General features: G+C 42.6%; 1 protein-coding gene across 1 annotated transcript in view; it reads left to right on the forward strand.

Annotated features, from left to right (window-relative positions):
- The window catches only part of LOC124616602 (venom dipeptidyl peptidase 4-like), a 318,997-nt gene that overhangs the window by 296,106 nt on the left and 8,533 nt on the right, over positions 1–14,358 (forward strand). Inside the window, exon 12 of the mRNA XM_047144923.1 lies at positions 10,187–10,398. Coding sequence (XP_047000879.1) covers positions 10,187–10,398 — 212 coding nt within the window. The remainder of the gene's footprint in view (positions 1–10,186; positions 10,399–14,358) is intronic.

The raw sequence follows: 14,358 nt of genomic DNA on the forward strand, positions 1-14,358 counted from the left end.
ATGTGGTCTTTCCAGTTTAAGTAGCTCGTAATTGTAGTTCCTAGGTATTTAGTCGAATTGACAGCCCTTAGATTTGTGCGATTTATTGTATACCCAATATTTATCGGATTTCTTTTAGTACCCATGTGGATGACCTCACACTTTTCTTTGTTTAGCGCATATTGCCACTTGTCGCACCATACCGTAATTCTCTCTAGATCATTTTGTAATTGGAATTGATCGTCTTACGATTTTACTAGACGGTAAATTACAGCATCACCTGCAAACAATCTAAGGGGGCTGCTCAGATTATCACCTAGATCATTTATGTAAATCAGGAACAGCAGAGGGCCTATGACACTACCTTGCGGAACGCCAGATATTACTTCCGTTCTACTCGATGATTTACCGTCTATCACTACGAATTGTGACCTCTCTGACAGGAAATCACGAATCCAGTCACACAACTGAGACGATACTCCATATGCACGCAATTTGATTAACAGTCGCTTGTGAGGAACGGTATCAAAAGCCTTCTGGAAATCGAGGAATATGGAATCTATCTGAGATCGCTTGTCGTCAGCACTCATTACTTCATGGGAATAATGAGCTAGCTGTGTTGCACAAGAACGATATTTTCTGAATGCGTGTAGGTTATGTATCAATAAGTCATTTTCTTCAAGGTGATTCATAATGTTCGAGTACAGTATATGCTCCAAAATCCTACTGCGAATTGAGGTCAGTGATATGGGTCTGTAATTCAATGGGTTCTTATTTCCTTTCTTGAATATTGGTATGAACTGTGCTACTTTCCAGTCTTTAGGAACAGAACTTTCGTCAAGTGAGCGGTCGTATATGATTGCAAAGAAAGGCGCTATTGTGTCTGCCTACTCTGAAAGGAACCTGATTGGTATACCATCTGGACCGGAAGACTTGCGTTTCTTAAGTGACTTGAGTTGTTTCGCAACACCTAAGATATCTACTTTTATTTCACTCATGCTAACAGCTGTTCTCGTTACCTCTGGTAAACATGGGAGGTTGCACAGTTTAATGTTGACGTATCTGCTTTGTTTAACTTCTTGTACAGATTCGTTCGTAGGTGTCGATAACATAGTCGTTCGGTGGAATCCGCCATGAAAAAGAACGTAGAAGTCTCTCGGATAAACCTCTCTCGATATTCGAACTTGAGGATTCGAAGATAATTTCTGTCTTCTTTTTCGGAAGTAGAAGAGTGCCGGAGCCTGTGAACGTCTCTTCTATAGTAATAATCTGCCTTACTATTGATGGAACGACGCCACTTGGGGCAAGATTTTCGTGAGAAAATGAGGTAAATGGGTAGTGAAGCAGTGAAGAGAATGCAGCCCTCCACCCTGCTACATTCTCCTTCCTTCGCTCCCCAGAATTAAGAATTATTACGGGGTGGAAGGAAAACACCGACCGCCCATGACATCACCATTTAGTTTTGCAATCAGGTTTTTGAGTATGATTCTCCGTCTCTAGCGCCTAAAGCAATGGGACGCAACTCTCATGCCCGGACATAAAATTCCTACAGCAGTACGACGCAAGTCTCGAAGGAAATCGATAAAAATCGAAGATTGGAAGATTCCTGAGAACATTTAAGCACAAAACAGTGCAACAGTTTAAAGAAAGTATCTGGTAACTGACTCAGTGCCGTGTAGCAATATTAGTAATTTAAACACGAGGTCCCCGATTCGAATCTTGCTAGCAGCAATAGTTTTTCCCTACTCTCATTTAAATTCTATATTTATTTTGAAATGAAAAAGTAATTAACAAAAATCGGATCGGAGTCTTTAATAAATATGATATGATTTCATTTTTAATTACCAGCCGGCCGGTAGAGCCGAGCGGTTCTAGGCACTTAAGTCTGGAACTGCGCGACCGCTACGGTCGCAGGTTACAATTCTGCCTCGGGCATGGATGTGTGTGATGTCCTTAGGTTAGTTAGGTTTAAGTAGTTCTGAGTTCTAGGGGACTGATGACCTCAGATGTTAAGTCCCATAGTGTTCAGAGCCATTTGAACCATTTAATTACCAGTTGCATGAAACACAAGTACTCAAAATAAACTACAATTTGGTACAAGACAGTGAATCATCAAACAGAAATTAAAATACTTTTGTTACATATAGAGACTGAACAATATTAATGAGGTATATCTCTTTTTTTCATTTAACAATGAAACATTCCGCATGCCTGTAGCAAATTCTAAATTGTTTTCTTGTGATTAGTTACTTACTAGGCTGACCACACAAACCGCAGTCGGTCTTTAGCGTCGCCGGTTAGCCTCCTGCATTTTCCTCGGTCCTTGTATTTTTTCCCACTTTCACTATCGTAATCATCTCCTCTCTGGCCCAGTCAGTTCGTCTCACCCGTGATGTTCCCCTCGGCATGTTGCCTCTGATTTCTTCTTCCGCCAGCTGCCTGGTGATCTGGGCCTTCTCGACGCATTACGTGCCCATACTCCCTCAAATCACAGCCGCCGGCTTTTGTGGCCGAGCGGTTGTAGGCGTTTCAGTCCGAAACCGCGCTGCCGCTACGGTCGCAAGTTCGAATCCTGCCTCGGGCATGGATGTGTGTGATGTCCTTAGGTTAGTTAGGTTTAAGTAGTTCTAAGTCTAGGGGACTGATGACGTCAGGTTTTAAGTCCCATAGTGCTCAGAGCCATTTGAACCGTTTGAAATCACAGCCACAGTGTCCAGCGATTTGTACAACTCTTATAACTCGCGATTTCTCCTTTTTTCTCAAGTTGTCTCCATCCTTCACTGATCCAAAAGTCTGTCTCAGAACGTTATTTTCAAATGGCAGGAATTTCCTGTCTGTCTTTTGCGTCATAGTCCAGGTCTCTGCTCCGTTAAGATGACAGGTTGAACTATTGTCCTGTAGATCGTAATCTTCGTGGAGCTCGATAGAAGGCGGGACTTCGGCAACTTTCCGAGTGCGTTCTTGTGGTTACTAATTAAAAATAAACAATGTTATTTTTATATAAAAAATTTTATTTAATTTTTTTAATTAACATTTTGGTTTGGTAATAAAGATAGAATATAGATCAACGTAAAAATGTTGTTACTACTTAAACTCTAACTGTGACCTTTGAAATCATAAAACTTACACACTACAGCTACTGGCAATTATAATAAAATAATGGGAATATAGTGTCTTTAAATGCGTTCTGAAATCTTCTGGTCTACAAAGGAAATTCTATAAACGCGAAGAAAATCGAATAAACTGAAAAGCCCCTGTCTACAAGGTGACCTTGTAAGACTGTAAATACTCATTGTTGAATACATTGGTGCACATATCCGAATTCCTGCAGAATCTCTCATTATCCTAATAAGACGAAGCATGAGATAGTACAATATCGAATGAATAAAACGACAGGTGGCAATTTGTGATGTACCCAGGGAGATTGTAGGACATGATCGCTTTGGTGGTTCTGATGTTACGACGCGGGAAGGCAGTTGTCAGCCACGCTGGTGGATAACGGAACGCCCCACCAAAAGAACTCCTCGCCAACATTGTGGCCAGCATGGGAGCACGCTGCAGAGCGTGCACTGCCGTTCATCTAAATCTACATACATACTCCGCAATCCACCATACGGTGCGTGGCGGAGGGTACCTCGTACCACAACTAGCATCTTCTCTCCCTGTTCCACTCCCAAACAGAACGAGGGAAAAATGACTGCCTCTATGCCTCTGTACGAGCCCTAATCTCTCTTATCTTATCTTTGTGGTCTTTCCGCGAAATATAAGTTGGCGGCACTAAAATTGTACTGCAGTCAGCCTCAAATGCTGGTTCTCTAAATTTCCTCAGTAGCGATTCACGAAAAGAACGCGTCCTTTCCTCTAGAGACTCCCACCCGAGTTCCTGAACCATTTCCGTAACACTCGCGTGATGATCAAACCTACCAGTAACAAATCTGACCATTCTTCCTATTAATAACAATGTGCTGACATTTGCCATGTCCTGGGTATCATCATTATTCACACTGACTTCAGTATTCAGATTGTCATTTCTGTTCATCCCTTTGCTTAATTGTTTCAATTACCTTCTGTACTACACTGTGGCAGTACTTTCTTTGTGTTCTAGGCGCGCAGTCCGGAACCATGCGACTGCTACGGTCGCAGGTTCGAATCCTGCCTCGGGCATGGATGTGTGCGATGTCCTTAGGTTAGTTAGGTTTAAGTAGTTCTAAGTTCTAGGGGACTAATGACCACAGCAGTTGAGTCCCATAGTGCTCAGAGCCATTTGAACCATTTGAACTTTCTTTGTATGGTCCAAGTTTAATCGAGCCATGTTACTTGGCAGGAAGACATGATGCAAAAGCTGCCTTCGTCCTTAAGATTTGCACACCAGCGTTCATTTGGACAACCGAATGGAACGACATTGTTTTTACCGACGAATCCTGAATCTAGCTGCATCAACACGATGGTCGGATTAGAGGCTGGAGACACCGGTGAGAGACTGTTGAACGGTTGCTTTATGCATCTCCATACTGGCCCTGCACCCGTTGTTATGGTTTGGGGTGGTATTTGATTCTACTCCCGCGCAACGCCCCTCCCCTACCAGTAGGCATCGCCGGTACACTAACCAAACAGCGTTACATCTCTGAAATGTTGGAGCCTATTGTTCTCTCATACCTTCGGAGCTTGTCGACGGCCACATTGTAGGAGGATAACGCGCGACCACATATAGCACGCAGTGTTCTAGATTTCCTCGTGGCCCATCGGACTGTCTGTGCCTCCCTGTCCTCCCGATCTCTCGCCCATCGAAACCGTCTGGTCGATGACTGCAGAACGCAGTCGCTCCAGGGTACACCACCCGCTGCTACACCAGATCAACTTTGGCAACATGTAAAGCAGCATGAAGTGCTGTACGCCAACAACACACGCAGAGTCTCTTTGATTCAATGCCGAGGCGTGTAGCAGCAGTCATACCCAGCAGCAGTGGCAACTCTCAATACTGACTTCATCATCTTTCTCATTTCAATCATGTGTTCTTTGTACAACATGTTATCTACCAAATCAGTCTGGTTGCGGTGTTCCGGCCCTTCTTGGTGTTACATTTTGGATGGCCAGCAGTCTATAAAGGCCATGTTGGCTAGTATTACAAAGCCAGATCGAACAATCATCCAAATGTGGTTACTTCAAGTAATAAAGAAGTTGCTGCCCCACTTCAGAAACTATACGTTTGTGTGAGGTCTGTCTGGCGTCTCCACAGATTCCACTCCATTGTGATTGCACCTATTGTGCGGCTGTCTGTATCGCTGAGGCAGGCAAGTCACCCCACCTCGCCAAGGTTCATGATTAATCTGAAGCCGATAGTTGTTATAAGTCTGCAACATTTTTAGGATTTCTTGCCGAGCTAATGATCATCGTATCACTACTTTTAGCCACCGATAATACAATTTACACAACCTTTAACGGCCTTGCCTCTCCTTGAGGCATATCGTACATATAACGCGCCCAGAAAACCGAGAGAACTTTATACATCGACGCGACCGCAATAAAACCCTCCCGGATAACCGCTCGTGTCAGCACGCCGCTTCCGGGTTTGGCGGAGGCCCGCCAGGTCCGGATCGAATCCGGCCAGCGAATTAAGGACGAGAGTCCTTGTGAAAGCCAGCATGGGTGCGGTTTTTAGACGGTTTTCCGACATTCTAATGGGTGAATACCAAGTCCAAACTCAGTTAAGGGATTAGGAAATACTTAGAAAACTTTGGTACACTTCGACGTTAAGTCTAGACGTCGACTTTGGAACACACAGATGGGGAACTGGCTGGACGGGGTGAGTGACAGGAAGGGCATTCGGTCACTCGGTACCACTACCGCTGCAAAATCCGAAAATTATCACGCCGATCCCGTGAAGATACAGTATAAAAGCCAGGAAAGTGGATGTGACCGGAAAAACCAAGAAGCCGTAACAGTCTCAGTAAAATTCATTGCCTTCACCGGTTGAAGGCAGCATTGTTGGTAGCTATACACACACCACTTTCGACACACAGGAGACGTGGAGAGTAAACATTCAGTAACTTGGCTTCTGTGATTGGAAGGCGGCAGGAGAATCACAGAGCGCCGGCCGGAGTGGCCGAGCGGTTCTAGTTAGGTTTAAGTAGTTCTAAGTTCTAGGGGACTGATGACGTCAGAAGTTAAGTCGCAATCACAGAGCGTACATATGATGGACTGACCAATATGGATTCGCGAAGAAAATTCTTCTGACCCCTGTCGTACGCTGCGTATTTCCAGCCCGACAGAAGCCCTCGTCAAGACACATGCTTGCTGTTCGACATCTGAATCTGTGACGGGCAACCTTGGTCGGCTGCAACGTCACATTATCTCTGTAGTGAACGAGTTTTGAAATCTTGTTTTTATGGGCTGAGGCATCTTTGCGATGAAGAACATTGTTCCCGTGTTGAATTTGTGTCGGTTTTGATCTCTCCTCCATGTCCGAAGTGATGATTTTAATGGAGGAAGCCAATAAGGTGGTATGTTTTGCCTGCATCAGGCGGCGAACCCTGCATAGTCTCTGCGCATGTTCTCAACATCTAACCGGGCTAGTCACGTGATTTTGGGATGACACTGCTTCTCTACAATTTGGGGTAACAGTGTAAGTTGAATATTACGTGTATTCCCCTTGTTTTATATACGTTTTTGCACGTTTGAGTTTTAGTAATAGTTATGGTGCGGTATTGTCGTTACTACGGATGTAAAGAGATGTGAAAGGAGGAGCAGTTCTTTTTCATAGGTATGTACAATAAACATTTAATCGTAAACGTCATATTGATATGAAGCACTTTAAATGTTGAAAACTATGGAGGCACGGTATAATGATGTCTTGTATAGTAGAGGTAATTTCTGTGATTTTATGTCACGTGTTTACAAGACAAGTGCTAGATGAAACTGCAAATGTGTTTGGGTAAACTGCCAGTCTGTGTATATACAATGATGCTATGTTCACAAGCAGATGAAATTTATACATGACATTCTGATCAATTTCCTCCGACTTGTGCCGATTGTCAAACCGTTCTGTAATCTATGTATTTTTAAACGAGATAGTTTCTACAGTCATTGCAACGCACTTAATTAGAACAAATTCGATAGTAAAATCAGTGCAATAGAAAAACTGGAAAAAGAAAATATTGTTGGTTATCACTTCTTTTATTGTTCCAAAACTCGAGCACTTATCTTGTATTTTTTATTTTTTGTGCGTAGTGTATGGTTTTACTTTACTGATGAGATGGGGAAAAAAATGTTGTAGATGTTTTACTTGTCTATATAAAGTAGGAGCTTAAATAAAGAAAAATTGAAAATAATAATGGACAAGCAGGTGGAGCAAATCGCTTGCCGTATTTACCGTACCAATTTCATAGTTCCAAATGTGTTGTTTTTTAGTCACACTTCGGCGTCGTCTACAGTGTCATTGTAACGCAATTAATTAGAGCAGTGATTCGACAATATTAATAAATGCGATAGAAAACGTAAAAAAATACTGTTGGCTGTCACTTCTTATAACATTGCAGAAAAAAACGTAAATAAAGTGGAATCTGAGCTATGATACTGTGGCGAAAGAGCAGAATACTATTGCTCTTCACACGTTTAGGTCAGCTTCAGTTTCTGGTATAAAACTGTTAAGATGTCTATAAAACACGGTAATCCTGAAGGTGAGCTAGCTGCAGCAGCGAAGTAATGACACGAGGCAATGACACTAAAAATACGCAAAGTTTTATAAAAGCTAACATTTGCCATTCCAAAATCACATTACTTGATCTGCAGCAGATGTTGTGGACAGAATTCTCGTTCTGTGTATCCAAATGCTCACTCTATAGATATGTATACTCTACGGCCCAGGTTTGCGAGCAGCGACTGGTGTCCGCACAGGATACGTTGGCCAATGCGCTGACCGAGTTCATTCGTTTGTTCGCAAGGCGAGGCCGACAGTGTTGCCACCTATTGGCCGCTCGGCGATGACAGAAGCGAGTCGCACGCCCTGCGATCTTTCTCAAACGATTTAGACGAAACTACTCGGTAAAAAAAGTTTTCAGTTTTGTGTCACTTATAGCTTTAAATGTAGCGTTCATGATGTGTCCATCATTTGGTTAATGGATGTAGTTACTGTGATATTTACGTGGAAGTAAGACGCTGCGCGAAATTCGAAAAAGTTTGCAGTGAAAAGTAGACATCACTATGATTTTGCAGTTGGTGCATATTACATAATATGTTGATTTGTATGAAATTTAGCGAACGTATTGAATTTTTCTGTAGACTTGGGTGGAGGTCTCTATCAGTCATCAATCTCGAGAAAACTGGTGTGAAGTAGCACACTCATTTGCGATCGCACCGCGCCAACGATAAAGCCAGAGTGAAATACCACAACAATCCTAAACTGGTTTAGATATCGAAATGGAATTTTGGCAAATGACAGCACATGAAAACGACAGTATTTTTCCATATGGTTGTTATGCAATACTTCATTATCTGCCGTGTTATTTCAGTAACTGTAGACTTTTTCAATGACAGAATGCAATGTGTAAGGGCCATCGATAGAGGTGAAACGAGAAATGCTATGGGTTTTGGAACAACATAACTGGTGAAGCCCCCCAAAAATTGAGAGTGTAAGTTTCAGTTCAGAACGGCACTTTCCCTCCAGCGCTCGACATTTCCCCTATAGCTTCTGCCCGCAACCCCCACCACTACTGCTTTCCCCATGCTTGCCTGCCGTCTGTTCATCTACTGGCCACGGTATTCCGCACGGACTGTTCTGTACTCCCTCTGCTCCACGTCATAGCTTGGGGAAGGTAGGGGGGAGCCGTCTGGAGACTCAAGACAGACACTGCGTGTTTCTCAAGCTAACTAATTTTGCAGCCAGAAAAGTGCGTCACTGTAAATGAGGTTTCACTGCTATAAATTAAACAAACGGAAAATGCATTTCATTGTTAAGTGGGTATGTGTTTCTCATATTTCTTAATCAGGCATTACACACGTAACAATATTTAATCAGCTCTTGCACTTTGCATCTCCCCACCCGTTTTCCATTTCGCAAGAGCGTTCGGTGCACTGTATATTTAGCCTGCAGTTTAGGTTACAGACTGAAAATGAGTTTCGCAAACACGTGTGTTGTTCCTTATCGTTGAAAACGTTTTTCGCAGAGGTAATGTAACATTGATATTACACCTGCAGCCATTTTGCGTAAACGAGGGAATCGACCCTGAATGAAATTCTTGTAGAAATGTAAAATCTTTCTCTTGCCACCGAGGTCATTATACTCCCTGTCGTACTACAGGCCAGTTACTTCAAGGTGCAGATCAAAGCGAATGTCATCGACGCTCACTGAATATAGAGAGGAACACAGATCAAAATCACTCTACTGTGCTGTCACATTGTTGAATCATAACTGGTAATCTTCCTTAAGATTACGTAGAATCGGTTGATAGCGTTCGAAATCTGTCAATAACGGAAACTTTCGATGAAGGTAATTATGGAAAAGGAAGTGTAAAACCTTCGTGCAGTTCATTCTTCCCAGACCGACAATTTGATTTTGAATGCTAGTGTACGGCCGACGAAATGCCTTATCAACAGATCGTTACCCTGAAGCGGTAAGTCGTTCGGATAGCTGGTTATGTCTGTAAGGAATGAAGACTGTTTTAATCCAGAAACACAAATATAACTCATTTCCATAAACACATCTGTCTTACTCAAAAGATGAAATAAAAACTGATTTAACAATGAGCCCCTACTAAGCCAGTGCATCTTATTGTAGTGAGGCGGAATTCTTTGCAAGTTGTCAATATCTACAAGCGCTGTCGAAGACATGCTGTCGTATATCATTAATTGTACGACTGCAGTCATTTCATTTTTCAACGTTAACATTCTTTGGTGAGAACGTATTCGATTTCACTGATTACTGAAAGATATTATCTCATTAAAGTGCGCTGAAATTATTTACAACATGGGTGACGTTCCATCTGTAGACTTTTCTGAAGTTCCTCCAGCACGAATGGCTGGCAATGTCAAAGGTTCACCTTCATTGATGACAGTGGATCATTTCATTTACTTCATTTGCATCTGTACTGAACAGGACTTTAACTCAGCCTGCAATTGGTGTTGAGAGCATGCATCCAGAGATAAGTTTGAAAGTCCACACACGTGCATATTCCTGCTTTTTTTACGTGGTTACAATCTACACGGTTCGCAGACATACGAGAGTCAGAGAGGTACATGGGCTTTCCCACGCCCGAGGACAACGAGGAGGGCTACAACGCCAGTGACGTCACACGACTAGCAGAGCGCTTCGCGGGAAAGAAGTTCCTGTTGATGCACGGCACCGCGGACGACACAGTCCTCTACCAGAACTCCATGGCGCTGGCGACAGCCCTCGAGGAGGCCGGCGTGCTCTTCGACCAGCAGGTATGTTCCAGAACCTCGTCAGACCAAGTCATACATGCACTATATTCCTTCTTAACAATCTGTAGCCATATTCAATGTTAATCGACTGTGATTGTTTCAAAAACATGAAAAGGTTTTACAAATACGTCTACCAGTCACAAAATTTGTTAAGTACTTAAATTATTTTATTAGGAACATGTTAAACCTCATCATCAGCTATAGAGGTAGTAAAAACCAGAAAGTGACTAGTAGCGGTGTTTCTAAAACATTTTAATGTTTCTTTTCGATTGGCTTCCACAGATTCGATAAACTGTAGAAGTGACATCATGTAACACCGTAAGCTGCTGTTTAAATTATTCTTAAACGTATGTACAATTTCGGTCAAAGAGCCTAGTCCAGCACCTGCTGTACAAACGTCATGGATACAGTAAAATCGTAGGTAAAATGGATGTTTGAAAATTGTAATAAAAATACATTGTGCAACTCAGTGAAAGGATCACTTTTTTGAAAGCCCGCAACCGTCCGCCTTTGTGGTACATGAGTTTAAAATGTATCTCAAAGTGCCTGCGAACTTCATCTGTAGTGGTGCAGAAGTGCCTAGAGCTCGGCGTCGCTTCAAACAGTGAGGTATCGACACAACCCAAAAAAAAGACCACACCTCAAAAATGCATGTGAGCTGTAAAGTGGGTTAATGATGCCACATTGGCACCAAATCCCACCACAATTGCGACCAGCGCCACCACGATGTTTTTTCAGACGGTGGGAAAGTCATCACACCTCTTTTACCGTTTCTTTTGACGCCTCTACAGTGGAGGTCAGAAGTACGACGCCTAGCGTTGAAATCGCCCGATTTCTTATTGGGTGGCCGAGGAAAAAATTTCAGACATATAGCCACTCAGAATCGACACGAAAAACCCTTACAGGGCAGCATAAAGTGCACCTATGTTGATTCCCACAGCAACAGGATGACGTTCTTGACAGCTTTCGGCGCTGCTGACAACTTCCAGACGCTTCAGCACTTTTCTAAGGACGTCGTGAGCCAGCAACCCTACTGAATGTGATCACACCCACGTGGAGTGCAGTGCGACCACAAATTTTCCTCTTGTGTACAGTGTGGAACCACTAGAGACCGTTCAAATAAATTCAACGAAATCTCAACACAATGCAAAGCAACAAAGGATGCTTATGCTTTTTCAGCCCTTCTGTTTAGACCATTCTGTGCTGTGACCACAGAGGGGTGTGAGATTGACACATGTGTGAATAAAACTACTAAGGGAGCCTATAAGACCACTCAGTTAGGCAGCACCCTCGATACCTCCTGCTCACCTTGCTGAGCACCTTAAAAATATACCCGTGCAGACAGATTCTGTGACAAAAGTCCTAGGCGCCTGCAGGCAGGCTACACTGCTGCTCCTGCGCCTGCTAGCAAGAAGCGGAGGGGTGCCGAAGCGGTCGCTCCTCTGCCACGTATAACGCTATTTCAATTGAGAATAATATTATCAGGCTTATTCTTATACAGGGGAGAGGTGATCGATAATATCATAAATAATTAATAGCATTGAAAAAATTCTAATTAAAATTATCGATATATAATCTCTCACCAGAATAACGCCCACAGGAAAGTAGTGCCTCAGGGAAATCAAAGAGGGTTCAACGCTGCTGCTTTTGTTTCTAAATTCTACTATATAAACCATGCACAGGTATTGTTAGTTCTCTTGTCTCGTTTTCTGCACTCTGAATAAGTGTACGTAGCTGCAGCCTGCGATATAACTGGCATTTCCGAGTGATGTGCTACGGAAGCGATCAGGGCACTTCTGTTAAACTGCGAGGAAAGTGACTACAGTTTGTACGGGACAGACTTACGTTGAAACTTATACTGAGATCTAAGTAGATCTTTGCCGTAAGGTCAAGGACTAAGAATATCTGAGGAATTGTGTGCGCGAGAGGAAGTAGCGCTCAATATTAAACGCTATTACATGCCGAATAACCAATAATAGCACCTATGGGCTACACGAAGAGACGTTAAATTGAATATAAGTACGGAATCGGACACTTAGCTATGTTAAAGTAAAAGTGTCCGAAGTTTGAATTACTGTATCGAAGTGTAGCAATGGACCATAGTCCTTGCTGTAATATCTTTGAGTGAGGAACTATAAAAATCACGGACATTTCAGTTGACATAATTGCTGACAGTAATTGTAGGATCAACCCTCTCTTTCTCTGTATACAAAACACAATAATTCATGATCAATCAACTATTATTAAATGTTGTTAAAAAAACTAAAGTGATTTCCAGAATAGGTTGTGTATTAGTCAACGATAATCATAGGCAAGTTGCAAACTGTATCTCTCGATGAAGGCAGGTACGATTATGAGATATTACGAAACGTAAATTGTGACTTAAAAGCTATTTAACATCGGACAGGAATAATACAAAATCAGAAACAGTGCGGATAAGTAGTAACATCGGAAATAGGAAGATGAAATAGTAACTAAAGTCCAAAGACGTTATTAACTTTCTTGTCTTCGGTAACGCAGCAACAAATAGTGGTCGACTAAGCAAAAGTCAACTTTAATTATTATTATGAAAACCTGAAATTTAGTCACTGTTACAGTGAAGGACTTGGAAGAGCAGTTGAACGGAATGGATAGCGTCTTGAAAGGAGGATATAAGATGAACATCAACAAAAGTAAAACGAGGATAATGGAATGTAGTCGAATTAAATCTGGTGATGCTGAGGGAATTAGATTAGGAAATGAGACACTTAAAGTAGTAAAGGAGTTTTGCTATTTGTGGAGCAAAATAACTTATGATGGTCGAAGTAGAGAGGATATAAAATGTAGACTGGCAATGGCAAGGAAAGCGTTTCTGAAGAAGAGAAATTTGTTAACATCGAGTATAGATTTAAGTGTCAGGAAGTCATTTCTGAAAGTATTTGTATGGAGTGTAGCCATGTATGGATGTGAAACATGGACGATAGTTTGGACAAGAAGAGAATAGAAACTTTCGAAATGTGGTGCTACAGAAGAATGCTGAAGGTTAGATGTGTAGATCACATAACTAATGAGGAAGTATTGAATAGGATTGGGGAGAAGAGAAGTTTGTGGCACAACTTGACAAGAAGAAGGGATCGGTTGGTAGGACATGTTCTGAGGCATCAAGGGATCACCAATTTAGTATTGGAGGGCAGCGTGGAGGGTAAAAATCGTAGAGGGAGACCAACAGATGAATACACTAAGCAGATTCAGAAGGATGTAGGTTGCAGTAGGTACTGGGAGATGAAGAAGCTTGCACAGGATAGAGTAGCATGGAGAGCTGCATCAAACCAGTCTCAGGACTGAAGACCACAACAACAACAACAGTGAAGATGTTTGTGGCTGCTCCATCTGATGTGTGGATACAACGAAAAGTCGGGCATATACAGTAGCTAACAACATCAATGTCTTACGTCAGAGAAGTCGACGAAAGCAGATCGACGGAGGGCGGCTACAACTGGCGTCCACAGTTTGCACTCTGCTGCTCAGTGTTGTCTCTATTCAGGTACGCTTTTAAAGTGTTCAGCAAACGCAGGTGGGTGGCACTGAGGGTGCTGCTAAACAGGGGGTCTTAGAAGGACCGTTTGCCGCTTTATTCACGCGTGTGTCAATGTCGCACCCCTCCCAGATCTCGCCACAGTAGGGCGCGAAACAGGAGAGCTGAAAAAAATAGAAACATACTTTGCTGCTTCCTGTGTTGTTCAGATTTCGTCGAATGGTTTTGAACGGTCCCTCGTAGTTCTTCTCTGTACACCAGAGCAAAAATTTCAGTCGCATCGCATGCGAAATGGGTGCAATGACGTACAATAGGGTTGCTGGCTTAAGAGAAGAGTTGAATCGTCCGAGGGGTGTAGGAGTGTCAAAGGCTATCGAGAACGTCTTCGTGTTACTCGTCGCACTGTGAAATGTTTTCGACCGCAAAATGCATGGGAATTAACGATCTAG

Source organism: Schistocerca americana, chromosome 5 (genome assembly GCF_021461395.2).
Source record: "Schistocerca americana isolate TAMUIC-IGC-003095 chromosome 5, iqSchAmer2.1, whole genome shotgun sequence".
In the NCBI taxonomy this organism is placed as follows: domain Eukaryota; kingdom Metazoa; phylum Arthropoda; class Insecta; order Orthoptera; family Acrididae; genus Schistocerca; species Schistocerca americana.